Here is an 18,507-nt window from a genome sequence, read left to right on the forward strand (position 1 = left end):
AGGTCCGGAAAAATATACCAATGGTGAAAAAGGTGCTGGAACCGAAATGGCCCCACCTGAGAGAGCAGAGGATGAAGTAGCGGACCAGGAAAACAAAAGAAAAATACCAATTGGATCTATGCCATTTCACTCGGGAGCTGGCAGATCTATTGGCCGGAGATCGAGTTTGGTTAGTAGATAAGAAATGCTATGGGACCGTGGTGAGAAAGAGAGCAGAGCCGCGATCTTATGACATCAGAACACATGAGGGCGAGTTACGGAGGAATCGAACATATCTTGTCCTCGCCCCAAATAAAGAACATTACAGTGAAGACGGTCGACCCGAGGACGGGGGCCAGTCGTCGACGGCAATCGACCTGGGGAATGAAGGAGTCCAAAGGAGTCGCTATGGGAGGATAATCAGACTGCAGAAGGATTGCGGGACTTGCGCAGCTAAGACGGTGGTTATGATTAAGAATGGGAGGGTGTTGGGGTAGGCACAGGGAGTGTCGAGGAACCCATCCTGTTCCCTCTTTCGTTCCCTCTCTTGGGTTTTTCCCCTCCTTCCCTGGGAAGGTTCCCTCCCTCCCTTCTCATTCCAGGTATCCAGCGACCGAGCATATATAAGGCGGACTCAAGCCAGACGCGGGAGGAGAAGCACCTGATTGTGTCATGTAATGTCATTGTGTTATTCGACGTCACCGAATAAAACCCCATTGAGAAAAGCTTGGTTGATTGATTGACCAAAAAACCCAACAGAAAGCTAGCCACCAAGTGAGATACTTTACACAGTAAGTAAAAGTAGAAACAAAATTGACATATGATACGAAATTAGGACATTCAAAATGTAATTAAACAGAAAAATAACGATCTAGTAATTTCAGCACCGATATTTTGCAATAAAATATTGAGCATCAATCATGCCACTCAAATATTACATGCAAAAACTTCAACTCCTATGATTACTATGTTAAATTTCTTTTCCATGGTTTAATTGGAGTGAAATAAAGAACTTTGCCCAAAATTCATGAAGAATCCACACAGTTATCAGTAGACTATTACATTATTACAAATAATCTTTCACTTAATTAAAAATTGAAAAGCTCAAACCTTCTATTGCTTGTGCTATGTTCCGATCCTCTTCAGGAGCTGGTTCACTGCTTGGATTTTCCTTGATTACAGGTTCTTTCTCAAAAGCTGACAGACTGGATAAGGGAGGTAGCACAAGCTCCATACCACAAGGTAGCAAGCCACCATTTTCAAAATCAAAATTGTTGGCTACACCATCCTTCAAGCTGTCATCATTTCTTGGTTCTGTTTCCTCATCTTCATCAGAAGATATCGTAAGGATTACTGAAAAAATGGCTTATGTTACTATTTACGTCTTTAGTTACAAGAGATAATACATGAAAATATATTGATAAAATTGGCAACATGGCCCATCACAGCCCATTTGCTGATTTGATGAAACCCCAACCTAAGTCCACATTAAAATCTAGCCCTTTCAAAATCTAAGTCTGTTACTTCAGAGATTTATAAAGGCTCCTTTTCAAAACCCATTGTGGTGCAGAAAAACTACATATGTATGTATTTTCCAAGCTGGTCAAGAGTAGTTGAAAACCTATGAGCCATCCATGTTTGTTCACTTATACTCACAACAAAACAACAATAGAAGAATTTCATTTAATAAGGAAGACATGAAAAGCAAATAAGTACTGTTAATTGTAAACTTTACTGTAAATGAGTACTTTGTGTCACATGACTGAACTCAAAATAAATGCAATAGCACCAATAATACCATATTTCTCCGAATATAGTCCCCCTCTGAATATAGTCCCCCCCCCTAATTTTGAGGCTTCAGTTTCGGGAAAAGTTAAAAAAATGTGTTTGAATATTGTCCCCCCCTTAACTTTTACCACGGGCATTTTTGGAAAAAAAAAAGGGGGGACTATATTCAGACATATACCGTAACATTAACTTAAATAACCAAGGAACATCCAAAGACAGAAGTCCTGCCAATATATTACCTGGCTCTTCAAATTTACGAGGCCTTTTTGGCCTAATATTGCGGTCTGGTTTGGGCATATTGTTGTCACTCATTCCTCCTTCTCGTATTTGTTTGTAAAATTTCTGTAACAGAAATTGCTTCATTAGTTTAACCGTAAGATTCAAAATGCACAATTCACTCAAGAAACAACAAAAAGACTTCACAAAATTGAAATAATATACAACCAAACACTTGTGATACAACACCACTGAAAAGTAAAGGAACCAAGTCATTCCCATAATTCTAAGAAGAAAAATTAGTTTGGCCCTGGAGCAGTGAAGTTGTTTTTTGTTTCCATTTTTGTTTACCTCTTCATCACTCTTTCCTCATTGCCTGAGGACTATGGCAAACACATGGTTTTGAAATTTGGTTGGTTTATTTGCACATGGGTTCACACTCACACAGGTTGGGCACCACAATCAAAGGCAGATAAATATTTCTAATAGTTGTGTCATTTCAATTTTTTTAACAAAAATATGTATTATACCCATTAGATTAATTTATAAACCTTTATATTTATTTATAATCCTTTTGCAACAGGGCCACATGTCAGAAAATGCTACTTCACTAACAAATGCCATAAAATATTTTTTGTATTGCCAGTACGGACCTATCACTACGCTAGAATCCTCGGTACCTGTTTCCCTAACTTGGTTTAGGGCCCAGAGGGATTCGAACCTTTTTCTCCGGCACAGGTCCCAGATAACCTCCTCCTTTTCCCACGTGGGGACCCCTTAAAAGCATACTGTCACAGTCAACTATGTATTTGTTTCTGCGAGGGTTTTTCTAAAATCATTGTTGCTACAGCAACAATATTAAATTCATTTGAAATTAATTTAGTTTTTACAATACCTTTACAGATTTTAAATGAAATTCTGCCATCAATATTAAGCTCTCTACAACAATTTGTTTGGAGATTCCCTAACACACAAACTGTGATTAAAAGAACAGTAGAGCTCAGATTGAAATTTGTAGTTGTAGACCTAAATATAAGCAATTTATGTATGTATAATGCTCAATTAGCCAATTACACAAAAATTTATAAGTTTGTTATTCCACTGCACCAACCAGCAACTCATCGCAGACCCCTGATGTGAATGTGGCATGCACTACGACAAAGGGTCAGGATAATCCTCTGCCGTGGACTGAGAAAGGGTACCTAAGGCATTGCAAGGAGAAGGCCTTTATGACACATACGTTTTACACTTGCCTGGAGCTAGCTTAGTGGCAATGCCTTTTTAACACATTGTTCGTTCAAGCAGAAAAATTGAGGCTGTTTTATAACATTGTGCATTAGCTTAAATAGAAAAATTTATGACTTGTTAAAACATCATTTGTAGCAAAAGGGTTGCTGGTGTTAGGGTTTGGTGGTCTCTTTAGGCATTTTGTCAATTTTAGGGAAGATACAATGTCTTCAAAAGTAGGGGTGGGATAATTCTTTGAAGGCGGGGACGTGAGATAATTTTTAATGCCCTGAAGTTCATGCAGAATGAAGGAGAAGAAGAAATACGAATTCCAAAGATGAGTGCACACTAGCGTGCAACGTCTGCAGCTGGTATTACAATGTGATCCTTAAAATGGATTGGAACGGAGAAAGCTGACAATGCCAGCAGATCCAAAGAATCACTTTTGAGTCTCAAGGAAGAAAAGACCGCAGAATAGCCTAAAATCCACTGTAGATGATTTTGATGAGCAGATCATTAGAATACCTTTTCACAACTTCCATTATGTAGAGAAAAAACACCTAATACACTATGCACTACTGCCAATCGTTAGGGAACACTCATCGTGCAATGCAGAACTAGCTTCTCTTCAAATTTTAATGAAGAAAATTGGATTCAGGTAATATGAAGACAAATATTTACTTTTGTAATGTTTTTCAATGTGCATGTTTATCTAATCATCATTTATTTTTTATTTTAGGTGGAGAAGAACAGAAAATAATAAATATGCCTTACAAGAAAAAATTGATACATATTCAGATGAAATGGATGGTGTACATAGTATATAAGGTATAAAAGTATAAGCATAGAGCGAGGCTGTTATTTAAAGATGACACAAACATCCTTTCATCCCTCTTAAAACTTTTCCAATGGAAAAGCAGAGATGAAGGAGGAATTAAGGCTTCCAGATCAAAAGGACAGCGACTCATTATTGTTCACTTGGGCCAGAATTTTTTAAGAATTGCCCAAATGTTATTTCTCATTTGGTGAGAGTTAGGAAAATACAGTGAACATTTCAAATAATGCATACTTTTTTCCCAGGTGGAGAAATGAGATTCATACTGGGAGCCCTCCTTTTAGTGAAATCTGGACTAAAAACAGGAGACTAGCAAATCAACATGAATCATGTAAATTGTGGAATGGAAGAAATGTTGGTAAGGAATCGCTTGAATTCTGTGGCTATGTACGACAATGCAACATATCATTACATCCAAAATCTCAGGCCATTCAGCAGCACGAAAAATGAGGAGATGAAGGCACGGCTGATCGCTAGAGGGATTATCTACGGAGAAACAAAGATAGAATTGTAAGAGAAAATAAGAAGGCTGAGGGAGCCAACAACGTATTAAGTTGACAGAATATTCGCAGATAATGGTGACTAAACTGTGCAGTTACCCCATACAACTGCACCCTGAAAAAATAGCTTAGTATCTTCTCCCCGTGCATGACAATTTTGCACATCTCATGGATTGCCTAAAAGATACTCAATGCCCACGGAGCTGGAAGTCATTCCATGATACCCTACGACTCAAATGGTGAGGCAGTATCTTGAGTGATTCTTTAATTCACGCACAAACAGAGATATAGTTTTAACAACATAAAATAATCACTCAAATATGTAACTCTTTCAGTATCATGATGAATTACATAATTTTAAACACAAATTGCCTGGCCAAATATACAGAGAAATGCAGACCTTATGAAACAGAAGTCTTTAAAGTCATTTATGTTTCAAAACAATTTTCTGAATATTTACTGGGTATAGAAATTGTTCACTTCTTAAAAAAGCAGTCTTCACTCAATAAATTAAGCAAAAAACATAGCAAAATTATATTAAAGAAGAGCTGCCCACGGTGATGCAAAGAAGTTGACAAAAATTTTTCAACGTGACTGAGAGCAAAATTTGCATTTGCAAGATTAACAGAGCCTGGCATGCAGCAAGATTACTTCTGATGAATGAAAATTGACTATTTCAGTGATGCCTATAAAAATACATACATTCAAATATTATCTTCCATTTTCTCGTAATCATAAATTTCCTACAAAATTTCTGAAAAAAACAATGAGCTGTGCCCTTGATGAGAAAATATGAAGACCTAAGAACAAAAAATTACATGTATTCCACCACGATACAGCAATGTGGCACTGGATTTATGCTAACTCATTTCAATTTTTCAATAATTAAAATCAACTTTAATTATTCTTCCTCTTTAATCCTGCAATTGTGGAAGAATAATTGGTGAAACTTCGAAGGAACTACAGCATTATTAAGCTGGCTTCAATTGACCATTAAAGTGAATTGAAAAATGCGAAAAATTATGATTTCAGCACATCAACTGTCAAAACTAAATTAATGCTCAGTTTGGAAAATATTTGGTCTCACACATTTCATCACACTTTGAGCCCAGGTTCAAACATCAAAACACAATCATTCACATTCATGTGAATCTCTGTCTTCTGGCATTATACCATTCCACAATGCAGCAACCAAATAAATGTGTAGTTATCTTTTTCTCCAATTATTTACCAAGATTATCTAGCAACGGATCTTCAAACTCTGACAAAAAAGCCATGCCTAATAAAGAAGAAATTCAGATAACACCAAGGTCGTTACATAAGTGCAATTAAAATTGAATTCATTAATTTATAGCAGGAGTAAATAAATATTTAAATTTAACATCTCACAAATCATTTCTTTAGTAATAAATTACATCGACATGCATTTTCTGAGATAGAAACATAACATTTCCAGAGAATATGAAGCAATCAAAACATGTAGCTTAATAAACTTTGAAAAAATAATGATATATAAAGAATGAATGCATGGAGAGGACCTAGGACAAAAGTTGAAATTTTCTTCTGATGTTTCCTGCCAGGTCATTTCCTCCATAGTGGCCAACATTCTGATACATCACTCATGCATTGAAATGATGGCAACTAAGGACAACCTAACTTGGTGGAAGGTCCAAAAATTTCTTCAGCACAAAGATTAAGAAATAGTGATGAAAGGAATATGATAGCCATCAATGCCAAAGGTTAGATCTGCTATTCTCTAAGACAAAATCAACTTTCAAAAATTCCCATTAGTTAAGAACCAATCACCAAAACTAGCTACACGGAAAAAATAATTTGAGAACATGATTGGCTTTATTTAATATGTTATAAGCAATAACTGATTAAAAAAACAGGACAATTACTAAAATTGTAAATTACGGCAGGTACACGATAAATACAATGATTAAAAATAAGACGAAACACATTATTTTCCCTAAAATAAATATTTTCCAAAACAGATAGGGGGAAGTGGTGCTTCCTTTAATTAAAATAATACAATCAGTTCAATGACTCTACTTTTCAAACAATTTTTGCATTTTTTTCCAAAATATTTAATGTATTTAACACAGAACTGACGCTTCTTCCTAAACCAATCAATGGGAATATTTTTCATTTCATAAGCTTCGGCCATTACAGGATGAGTAGTAAGTTACTCACCTGACAAGATATTCCATCCTTAACCTTGGAATGTGAAATGGGCATTTCTTTGCAATTAACGGGTACTTTTCTCCGACATCTGTCACACCTGTTAAAATCTTCAGAATGGTATCCACAATATTGACAATGAGCTACCTTTCCAGGCACCAACTTCCGCTCCTACAAACATATGACTTCAGTGAGCCAATGATATCAACAGGAATCTAACTTTGAACATATGACAAATATCCGGAAAAATAACATGTTTCATCAAATAAAATAAAAATGAAAACTATAAAATTAAAAATCCTGTGGATGGCATTTTTTTCCAAAAGAATTGAAATATTAAAAGTGCCAGCAAAAATGAAAAAAATAAAGAGACACCAAATCCATATGGTTCTTTACATGAGCCTAATGAGCATAGAGAATGCTTATAACTTTAAAAGCATTAAATCATTTGCCAAAACCAAAAATATTAATTAGCATAATTAGATATTTGAAATGACTACGGCCAGTTCACATGTACAGTCACGGACAAAATTACTACAACACCAAACACTTCCATCTTTTACCTTGAAATAAGAAATGGGCATTTCTTAGCAATTAACAGCTACTTTTCTCCAACATCTGTCACACCAAGCATGCAAACATTTTCATGCATTATTTTTGACACAGTGAAGATCCTGAACTGGTGCTGAGGAAGAAAACGTGAGGTAAGGGACCTCCAGCTGCTCATAGATATTGCTCGAAGAAGTCTAATTTTTCCTGGTAGATATGGGTACATGGGTTTGAGAAAGGGCCACACTCATAATGCCAACATTGCTGTATTACTTTTGTCCAGGACTGTACCTGGAATCGCAGGTAGTATCCCATCACATCACATGAATTGAAAGAATAATTTCCACTACCACAGTAATAATATATCAGGCAAAATGGATGCCTATTGCTCATCAAAAAATCCTGAACACAAAAAGTCAAAACAAGGTCTCATGGATATGAAAAATCAATCACCTTGGACCTTGTGGGAATTCCACCAGGTCAGGTTCTCCAACTCCATCGTCACCAGGGCATGCCCCGGACAACTCGTGCATTGAAAGGTCTGCCGAGATGGAGTTGGAGAACCTGACCCGGTGAATTTCCCGAGTAACCTTCCACGATTCTATATGCTGGGAAAGTCTGTGATCATTCTTCACCTTGGAACTATTTAATGTAAAATATGATTAAATATATTTCAAGCAATTTATTTCTAGGAGCAAAGTGAGTAATAGATTTCCAGGAACATTAGGTTAATCAGCAAGCTGTGGGCCTTCAAAAGGAAATGATAAGAGTTTTATATTAGGTAAGTCCATTATAATGAGCACTGATGAATCACAGAAAATTTCTCCTAATTCACTATGGCTGATATCTATAGGTATTTTGTTAGTTACAATAGAACAAGTGGCATATTTAGATTTTACTATGGATGGGTTGGTTCAGTACCTGGTTCTCAGTACTGCCAGTTCTAGGCCTGCGGAAGTGGCATTGAGAAACAATCGTATAAAGCCAATACTATGGAACTGGCTCGGAATGGTGGCGAGGATTTGAATTTTGGCATCCAAATCCGAAATGGTCTGCAACGTATTAATGGCCATGGCCAGCATCTTGCATTAAATTTTTCTTTTTCTCCAGTCACAGCTTAAAATGCAGTATTTTACAAGAGTATCATCAGGAATTCCTAAAAACTTCTCCACATGTTCTATTACGCGGTTGCAATCTCAAGATGCCACCAGATGGCATGGCTCTACTGGTGTGTTTTGCAATGTTTTTCTGAGAGATACATAATTTATTTACTTTTTAAATCCTCAATATAACCCTTAATACAAATAATTAGATTTAATTATATCACTCATATCATTGAAGCTGTATTCCACAGCAGCTAATGGTGAGCTCTGACTGCTGGTGGCATTAACTGCCGCATATTTCGTGTGACTGGTCCGTTAAATGACCAAAGAATTATATTTTATCAGTTACATATAATATATTTACCGTTGTTGGAATTCAGTATGTATATCAATCTCTATGTATTTTAATGTATTCCCAGTTAACTTTGTCCATAATTCTGAATACATTTGCTTTAGAAGCTGCCTAACTACCTTCGTGAATTAAATTTCACTACTGTGCCTGTTAACTGTTTTTAAACTATAAACACAAGAAAATAAAACCTTTTCTATGACGGTTTTTCACAAGCCATCATCCTCTTGCTTTAGGAAAGAAAACAAGTGAAAGACTTACCTACAAGGTCCCAAAAACCTCTTATCTGCTACTCATAAATCCACTTAATAATGGTGGTGATCATACATACCCACCTGTCAGTGGTTGAGTTTGGGTGTTCAGTTTAAGAAAAATGGTGGATCCAAAAACATGCCTTAACCTGATCTCATTCTGAATATAATGACTACAGTTAATAAACAACACTTGAATAGTGTATCAAAACTGGATGTTGCACTGCAAACTTGCTTAAAAATAAGAGGAAAATTGCATGTTATTCACCAGGTGATGGAACAGTTCCACCAGATTCAGCTAAGTAACTTAACCCTTTTACTGCCAGCCCATTTCAGGTGGGATGTACGAAGACTGCCAAGGTTTTTTTTCCGGAATTAGCAACATTTCAGATTTTAAAAATTTTCAGCTACTTAATTTTATTTAATATGTCTAGATTTTTTTCCCAATTCTTAAGATATATTTACGTCTTATAACCATAGATAGAAATGGGGGTTTACATGAATTACAGCCGTTGAGAAGGCCACAATCATTAAAAAAAAGTGAAATAATTTGGGCCAATAAATTGGCCCCTAGCAGTTTTCGGTCAACCAGTGAGGGCCGATATATCGGCCCGGTGGCAGTAAAAGGGTAAAAATAAGCATATGAAATAAAAATAGACTTCCTCAGACTTTTAGCAAAACTTTGACTCAATCAGTTTCAAGCATTTTAGTCATCATGTCAAATTTCCAATAAATTTTTTCACTATTAACACTCAAATTTCTTGGACCAAATTTAGAGGGTCCATTGAGAAATGTACGTAAGTAAATGGCTAGGAAATTCAGATTAAAAATGAACATTTTTCCTGGTCCCATGGAATTCTCAGATTTCTAGAAATACACAGTCGGTGGTAGACACCACATTATATCGCTACACAGGAAGATCTGTTCAATAGTTTTGCGTAGTGTGGTGACAACCACTATTCCACCAAGTACCTAAACTCAACCACTGATAAATTGAAGAATAACCACTTATAATATTGGTCGATTTTTTGGAGTGGGAAATTTAAGGAAGATTTTGAGAAGACTTACAGAATAATTAGGTAGGTTTTCATTCTCTCAGATACCTAGACCGACACTTTTTCCCTCTTGACGCTGAATATCCAGGAAAACGGCAAAAATCCTCTGCCTATCTCTACCATCTCCAATTCAACTTGCCCCCTAACCAATCATGGATTCTAGTCTTGTTACCTATGATTCTCCTTTAAAAATCTTCAAATACCAAATCAACAAATGATGTATATGAGCACCATAAGTTGGAAGTATGGTACACACAGAATGATGCCATTACACAAGAATTCATTGACAATGGGCTGCTCTCATAAAATTAAAATAGCCATTTTTTTACATGCATGGATAAGTAAGTTAAAGTTATCAACGTATGCAAAATATGACTTTATTACTCTCAATATTCTTGTTGCTACAGAGCTTTGAAGTTTGCGAAAATTACTAAATTCTTTCGCGCTACAAAAATGCCCTGTAACGTCAGAAAGCGAGTAAGCAGATTCACTCCATGGCAATAACAAACAGTTACGACCATAACAAACAGCTGCAACGCTACTGATTCATAACTTGAAGGGTGTGTCAAAAACAGTTTTTAATGCTTTTTAATATTTTACGGTGTACGCATTTTGCGATTGCTGACTCTGACTTCATAGAGGCTCATTTTGGGAACATTCTGACGGTAGATTAATTCATGGTTGCTGATTTCTTCTCCGGCAATGAAGATGTCATGGCGCGGAGTTGAGAAGCCACAACATTGAAATGTAACATACATTAAATCAACTATCTCGTTCACTAGTAATCTGGAGCTCAGTTTGTATCTCATTTTACCACTGTCATTTACTCATTACTTTTCATGTGTAATGGGTACAATATTAGAATACGTGAAGTTAGCATTTTGGATAGATACAGAAGATATTTGACGCCGATTTACTCAGCATTCTTAAGGTCTGGAATACATATACGGTGATTCAGCCATTGGATATGTTCAAGTGATAATAAATTCGAGCGTTTGCAGTGTTGGGGCTAAGGTAGCACCAGAACGTTAAGTGAGAACAATAATCTTATACTGTAGAAATTGCTGTAGATGAGGAGGATGAAAAAGTAATAAGCCCTATTTTTGAAGACTGTGCTGCATCTTCCAGTATGCATACATTCTTTAAACCTGTCAATTATTCAGTGCAAATCTTTCACATGATTTATGATGAAATTAATATGTATTGCTATGAAAAAAAAAATTGTACTCAGAAAAAAGTGCAGAGAGATTCATGTGTTTTTCTAAAACTGGGACAAACAGTCAACTGGCACCATGCAAACGTATTGTTTACTGGACTCTGGCATCACGCTCAGCTCACTATGGCCATGCCAGTCTGCCTAGCTATAAGACACATCATAAAGCTTAAAAACTTACCTCCATGTGTTGTTTAGTCAAAATAGGAGTAGTAACAAAACTGCCGGAGCTGCTGCTGGTTTGCTCAAAAGTTCCCTCACAGTTGACAGCTCTAAAAAAAAATGAAATTTTATTACTTGCCATTCCAGTAAAATATGACAAAAAATTACCTCATTTGCCCTCAGTAAAAGATAAAAACCAAAGTCAATATTAAGAATAATCATTCCCACTCAAATTCAGCAAAACTTTCAAAAATAAAATCTGTGGTACTGACAATAAGGCTCTTATAAGTTGATACCTTCTAACTCTATCAACGTTGGATAAAAATATAAGCTTCATGGTAATGTCTAATCATAGAAGCAGCTAACAAGTAGAGCATTTCTGAGGATTTTTTATATAAAACCAAAACATACATTAACCCTCTCATAAAAAAGCAATTCAAATATACCACATGTTTCAGAGAAAAGGAGTGAAAACGATGTGGGAATCAACTAGTGGGAAACAACAATCATCTGCTGCAGTGGCACATGTTGGAAAATAAACACATCAAGTCTAGGGATTCAGATTTGTTTCTAAAAGGAAATGGTAATACAAAGATGGCCAGCTGAATTCATTTCACAATTTTGGATGGTTAACAAGTTCCAGAAGAATTTTGTAGGTATATTCTTATTTTAGAAAGACTTGTTATGATTGCAACCTGCGCACTTCGAATTCTTGAAATCACACCTTCAAAATCAGTGAATTGCAAACTGAACATGACCGAAGTAGCTCACGGTTTCCAATTAACAATAAAATATTTCCAATTGACCTTTCGAAAATGATTGAATAGCAGTTGATTACATCTGCTGAGCCATAACTTATACCTTGATGGTGAAGATCAGGTGGCCTAATTAGGCACCATGTCGCTTGTGCTCGAATTAAGGAATTAATCATTTTCTCCCAGACATATCGGGAAAAAAGGGGGACTATGCTCAGAGATACACAGTATCTACTAAGGCAAAATAAAAAGACAAAAGTCTGGGGGAAGAGTCCACAGAGATCCACATTAAAAGACTGAAATAGTTTTAGCTCACATCAACAATTTCAATGTCAACAGGGAAAGAAAATTTTTAATAATATCAACTAAAATAATGCAATCAAACCAACCTTGGTTGAGTAATAACATTGCCAGGGGAGGTGCTGACTACTCGCGGCTTAGGAGCAGGTCGTGAACTTTGACGAGATGCAATATCTTGACTGGAGATAGGAGTCCCACCCGACTTCACATCATTTGTGGGCACGGTGACAGTCAACATTTGACGATCTCCTATCCCACCAGGAACAAGCATAACAACCTGCCTTGGTTCTTCTGCAGCTCCAAAATGATTTATGCATACATCACTGGAAAATACATAGGCTTTTTTTTACAAACATAGGAGAATCCAAAGAATATCACTGTTTATTGAAAAAAAATGTTATACACTTATCCCTCATACGACTTTTTGACACATATGATTAATTATACAAATATCTCAGACCAATTCTTCCAGCAGACAAAAGTGACATTTAATTATTTCATAATATTTCTTCTACTTACAGTGATCACTCCTATTGAGAGGCTGAATGAATTGATAGTTATTGATGGAAATGCTGGTCAACAATCAGGAAATAAAATAAAGAAAATAATGCCGATTATTATGAAAAAATCAGCCGAAGTGGAGCAGGATATTTGTGAATGGAGTCGATACTCAGTAGACTACATATGATAGAACTACAAAATGTAATGCCTCAACATTTTTTTAGGCATTCTTTCAATTTTCACAGAACCTGCCTTCTTAAGTCTAAAAACGTTGATCGTCAATATCATGGGAAAAGGCTTAGGTGATTGTACAACAATTTGATTAGAGAAGTGAAGGGTCCAATAATTCTGAATATTTTCACATAAGCTAAGTCCAGTTCATGATCCCCAAAAATATCTTGGATTCATGGAAATTCATGGATGATGAGGCATTGACAAGCCTGTATGAAAAGATTTCTGGTGGGTGCATGACGTGAATATTGTGATCAATACAGAAGGAAAATCAACCACAAGAGGACCAAATTGATTTGATTTTGAAAAGTTTGAATAACAAGGATCCTGAGGCTCAATATAAAGTTAGACAGTCGAAAAATTAAGCAGACAGCAGACAAAGACAGCAGTACTTAAGGATGTCAGGAAGAGAATAATACTGGGAAAGAAAATCTTTATGAATAGGTTAACAGTTGATGAGATGATGATTGTGTGTGTTATGAAAGAAGAGGCTGGCAAAAAGTTTGACATGGAATATTATGCCTGATGAGATGGAAACATTAATAAAGTACTATGTAAGGAGGAAGATAAGAGCCTTCAAAACTTTTTATTGAGAGAAAACTGATATTGAAAAAATCACCATATAAAGAGTCACAAGCCTGCTCACTATAATAATCTTTGGAAGTAAGGAAATAAAACTTTGTAAGGTTCACTGTTATTTAATTATGGGCACGACCCGGGTTTCGTAACTTGGTTACATCGTCAGGTGACTGATCTTGCATGCATCATACATTTATACACAAAGTACTCAAGTGACAGTGAGGGCATCTATCGGAAAGGAAAAGGACTGGATGAAAGGGCGGGGGTGAGGGTTAAACACGGAATGGAATAGTGAGAGGGGAGGGGGGGGGGTTAAGGGGGAAAGGGGCAGCCTTGATTTGGGACGAGGGTTTTTCCTGTGAGGATAGGTATCTGACCAGCCAGGGGAGGGCGGGGTTAAAGTGGGTGAGGAGACGAGAGCTAAAGAAGGTGGCGGTATAGTATTAGTTATATAATAATCTTTGCTCCATTACCAAGATAATCCTTACAATCAAAATTCAAATATAAAATATAATGGAAATGGTGCAAAATTGTCACACTAAACTAAGGTGTCTATTTCCAAGCACAAGGGTATGCCCAAAAATAACCAGAATCACCATTTTAAAGCTTGGAGTTGATAATAAGCCTTTTCATTTCATTTCGTTAAAAATGGATTGCTCGGAAAATCGATTTTGACCAACATTTTTCCATCACTAGTCTACAGGTCTCCAAGTGTGTTAATCTGGCTATGGATGGAGTCACACTTTACAGCAGGGTCTATACACGTGATTCTTATGGTCAAGTGTAGCAAAAAGGACCATTAGCATTTGAGTTAGGCTAGGTAAAATAGAGGTGTTAAGCCACATGAGGCAGGCGAGTCAGATTTTTCACCCTACAGGGTTTTGTTACGATCCCCTACTGTCGGGCTTGAGCTCTGTATGGTATGTTTCCCTTCAGGCCAGGTTGAAGGACTCCTTATGTGATACAACTGAAGTTTCTCAATAAGATATAAGAGGTTTAGCAACTGAAATAGTACTAAGCGAAGTCATAAGGATGGAAAGGTGTTCACATAAAATTTGGGCTGGCATTATAAATCCAGAATCATTTGTCACTATGGATGCACTATAATACCTAACCGTATTGATGGCACAGGCATCTAAATGGAAAAAAATCTGGCAAATATGGGGTTTCATACAAACATAAAATTACCAGTTCCAACTCACCTATTCGACCCTGGGCGTATTAGTTGAGGAGGTTCCGGCTCCTGAAGGATTTCACCTGGAAGTGGGCTATCCCTCACTAACAATAAATTTTGTTCTAATAAGTCTCTCCTTTGATCTAAAACGATCACTCTGCCAGCAGGCACACTGTTCACAGGAGAACCACGTTTCATGGGCCGAGGCGTCGCAGCCCCACGCCTTGGTGCCCTTTTCACTGGTTTTGGTGATGGCCTATTCACATGCAACGGGCTTTCACCTCGTCCAACACCTTTCACTGTTTGCCTAACTGGGGTCTGGGATTGCGGCTGCATTTGACAGAACTCTTGAAGAGATACTGACTGTCCGCCAGGAAGAGATACTTGGGTTGACGACAACCGACAGTTTGACTGCACCTGTTGCACAACTGAGGAGGGTGATACGGACACACTTTGCTGAGGAACAGATAATGCAATCAACTGGGTCGAGGGGAGTTTAGCTTCAACCTGAGAAGCAAGACGGTTCACACTGTTCGGTACACTCCTCTGAATCATCTGTACCTGAGAACTGGATAGCACTGATTCCTGAGCAACTTCTTCCAATTCCACTTGTTCTTTCGGCTCCAATGATGCATGATTTTCCTTATTTACATTCAAATTTTTCGTGGGGGAAGATGAATTGACTACTGCCTCTCGAAGTACTAAGCCAGTTTTTTGGGGTGAGTTGCCAGGTATACCAGACGTCTCACTCAGTTCACTTATTTCATCAGCAGAAACACTGACATACGTCACACTAGGAACAACAGGCTCAGAGGGTGCTGTAGTGATGTAAATGGTCTGAACTGGTTTTGAAGAAAATGAAGTGGTGGAAGTAACTTGTTGCCTATTTGACTGACTGACTTCATTGGCTTGAATGACAGCTGAAGAATTACTTGCAGGGCCAACACCTTCTAGGACATATACACTGAAACATTAAGAGTAAGCAATAAGATAACATCATCAAGATACTAAAATTAAAATCAAATACAATGCATAATTATACATGTTACACCTCAATGCTCACAGGGTCCCCTTGTTTTGTCATTTTTTTCTCTAAGCCAATAGAAATATGTACACTGCAAAAATTAACAACCAGTAACCCAATTAAATGAATTTATTTCTTGATAATTTTCAGACATAATTTAGGTCTTAATTTTCAAAAACAAAATCCCTATAATTATTTGGAAAGACCAATTTTTGATAAGGAGTTGGCAGCTGTGGTGAATATTGTCATTAAAACCTTAAAATTCCAATTATATTTCATTTCTCATCAAACAGAGAGTTAAATCAGTGCCTCAAGGTGGATGCAGGTAGATCAAGGACCCAGGACAGACTCGCGGGGTTACTCTCCCAAGGGCCGGGTCTACAAGCCTTCGCTTTTCACCCACACGCCTTGGAAGATGGAGGACAGGTAAGGAAATAAGGATAGGAGTTGCAGTAGCGATGAGAGCCCGACTACACCTCCGGTATGGTATGATATTTGGAGGAGGCAACCGACAGCTGAGGTCATTTGCGCCATGAGGGAAGGGTGGAGAGAAACCCGGCATCAGCGTTAGCCTGCTCTTAACGAAAGGCACCAAGGGGACCACGACTTAACGTTACATCCGACGGACGGAGTGCTGCGCTTGAAATGTCCTCCACACAACATTCAAGCAGGGATAGGGCAGTCTCTGAAAATTCTCTGCCACTGCCAGGATTTGAACCCGAGCCCACCGGGTGGGAAGCCAACACTCTAGCCACCACACCAACCCAATCCCCCCTACACCTCTGGGGAGAGGATAGGGATGGAAGGGAGGAGATGGGGAAAAATATGCACTGTCATTGGGGAGGCTGGGCCCACTTCTATTGGAGGCATGCTTTGCTATTTCCACCGAAAGGAAACATTCCCTATGAGGAATTAAAATCCTCAAAAATGACAAAACCACATTTCCTTCCACTAATTTATTTTTTGGCACAACATGTTTCAACCTCAAGAGTTAATTTTCAAGTACAAACATTTTTTGGCATGTCATGTAACTTTATACCCAGAAGGGCCTTGGGAAGGTTGGAGGGGGGGAAGTGGGTGTTAGGAGGGGGGGAAACCGGCTAGAGGTGACCTCTTGGGGTTGAAACATATTGTACCAAAAAAAAAACCTGTGGAGGAAAACAAAGTCGTTTTGTCATTTGCAAACTTCAACTTGCACTAAGTTTAGCCGGAAACCATTGAATATAAGAAAAATCCTATTTTCCTTAGATACTCATCAAAGGCAGTCTACAACCTGCAACACAAATTTGCAGTTTTGTCTCTCTACACCTACTGCATATAAATCAAGGAAGACAAGTTCTCCAGTTTATGCCTAAGAAGTCAAGCATAAGAGGCAAAATGAGACACCTTTATGTACACCCCATATTGCCCACACACAGTTTTCACAATAAAGAGTTGGCATGATACCATACATAAAATGAGACCAAAATAAACACAATCAATGCAAAAAAAATAGTTATTATAGCTTCACTCATAATTGGGTCCTAATTCTAAAATGGTAATAAAAAACCTCACACCAATGGATAGTGTTCCACAAATCATGGCAAGGGGGAGAATACTTAATTAGCGGTTTCAGAAGGTCCTAGAAAAAATATTTCAAGAACATTTTCACAATGTTTTTTCAAATGCTTAAATATTTTAAATAATATCTTTAATAAATGGATTTTTAACTATGGCTTTTGGAAAATAGTTTCTCACTAAATGCAACAGATACTAGCAAATTTCTATTTATGAGATAAAAATTCTTGACACCATCATTAACAACGTAGGTCTCATGGACAAAACAATTCTTGAGCAGCCATTTCATTAGAAAGATTCAAGCCTAGAAATTCTTTACTCTTCATTTTGTAATTTCATTAACTAGTAAAGAATATTACATAGGAGTTATGGGTCAAAAATTTTAGAGAAAGGGTGGCAGAGGACTAGAACAAAAATAGTAAAATCAAGGGGTCAATATGATTTGCTGATAGTGAAAAAGGAAAATGGTGCACAAGGAAATGATTAGCAAGAAAAGTTTCAGAAAAGATGGTTATCACAGCAAATAATACAAAAAGGTAAAAAAGTAACAGGGGTTATCCACTCCAAAAATTAATTAAGTATTGCAGGATATTCAGTAATTGGGATGAGGTTAAGAAGATGCAGCAAAAATATGTGAAGGAGTATTAGTAACAGCGATACATAATAGGCAAGAAAGATTGAAAATTAAGGAGGGATTTTAAGCATAAAAATAGTGCCCTTCTGGATATTAGGTCAAGAAAAGCAGTCGCATTTGATGGCATCCAATTTGAACTTCAGAAGTATTTAGGAAAAATGGAGTAGTAGACTTTTCTAAATTATCTGTAAGACATGCGATGAAGAATATTGGTCTGAGGATTTTGTGTGGATAAATCTTATTCTGAAAAAAGAAGAAAAAATCTAAAAAAAGAAGAAATCTGCAGAACACTGAGACCAATAGCCTAATATTGCATTTATTGAAAGTAGTGCTGGAAATTA

The 18,507-nt window shown here is 37.1% G+C and overlaps 1 protein-coding gene across 6 annotated transcripts in view; it reads right to left on the minus strand.

The window, feature by feature from the left end:
- LOC124160329 overlaps positions 1–18,507 on the minus strand; it is a 53,365-nt gene that overhangs the window by 25,370 nt on the left and 9,488 nt on the right. For 5 of the 6 annotated variants that reach the window (XM_046536162.1, XM_046536165.1, XM_046536161.1 and 2 more), the window contains 6 exons: positions 14,980–15,915; positions 12,556–12,789; positions 11,431–11,521; positions 6,742–6,900; positions 2,007–2,109; positions 1,090–1,332 (listed from right to left, as the gene is read on the minus strand). In XM_046536162.1, coding sequence (XP_046392118.1) covers positions 1,090–1,332; positions 2,007–2,109; positions 6,742–6,900; positions 11,431–11,521; positions 12,556–12,789; positions 14,980–15,915 — 1,766 coding nt within the window. The remainder of the gene's footprint in view (positions 1–1,089; positions 1,333–2,006; positions 2,110–6,741; positions 6,901–11,430; positions 11,522–12,555; positions 12,790–14,979; positions 15,916–18,507) is intronic. The other variant, XM_046536164.1, reaches the window with a different exon arrangement.

Source organism: Ischnura elegans, chromosome 6 (genome assembly GCF_921293095.1).
Source record: "Ischnura elegans chromosome 6, ioIscEleg1.1, whole genome shotgun sequence".
Lineage (NCBI taxonomy): Eukaryota > Metazoa > Arthropoda > Insecta > Odonata > Coenagrionidae > Ischnura > Ischnura elegans.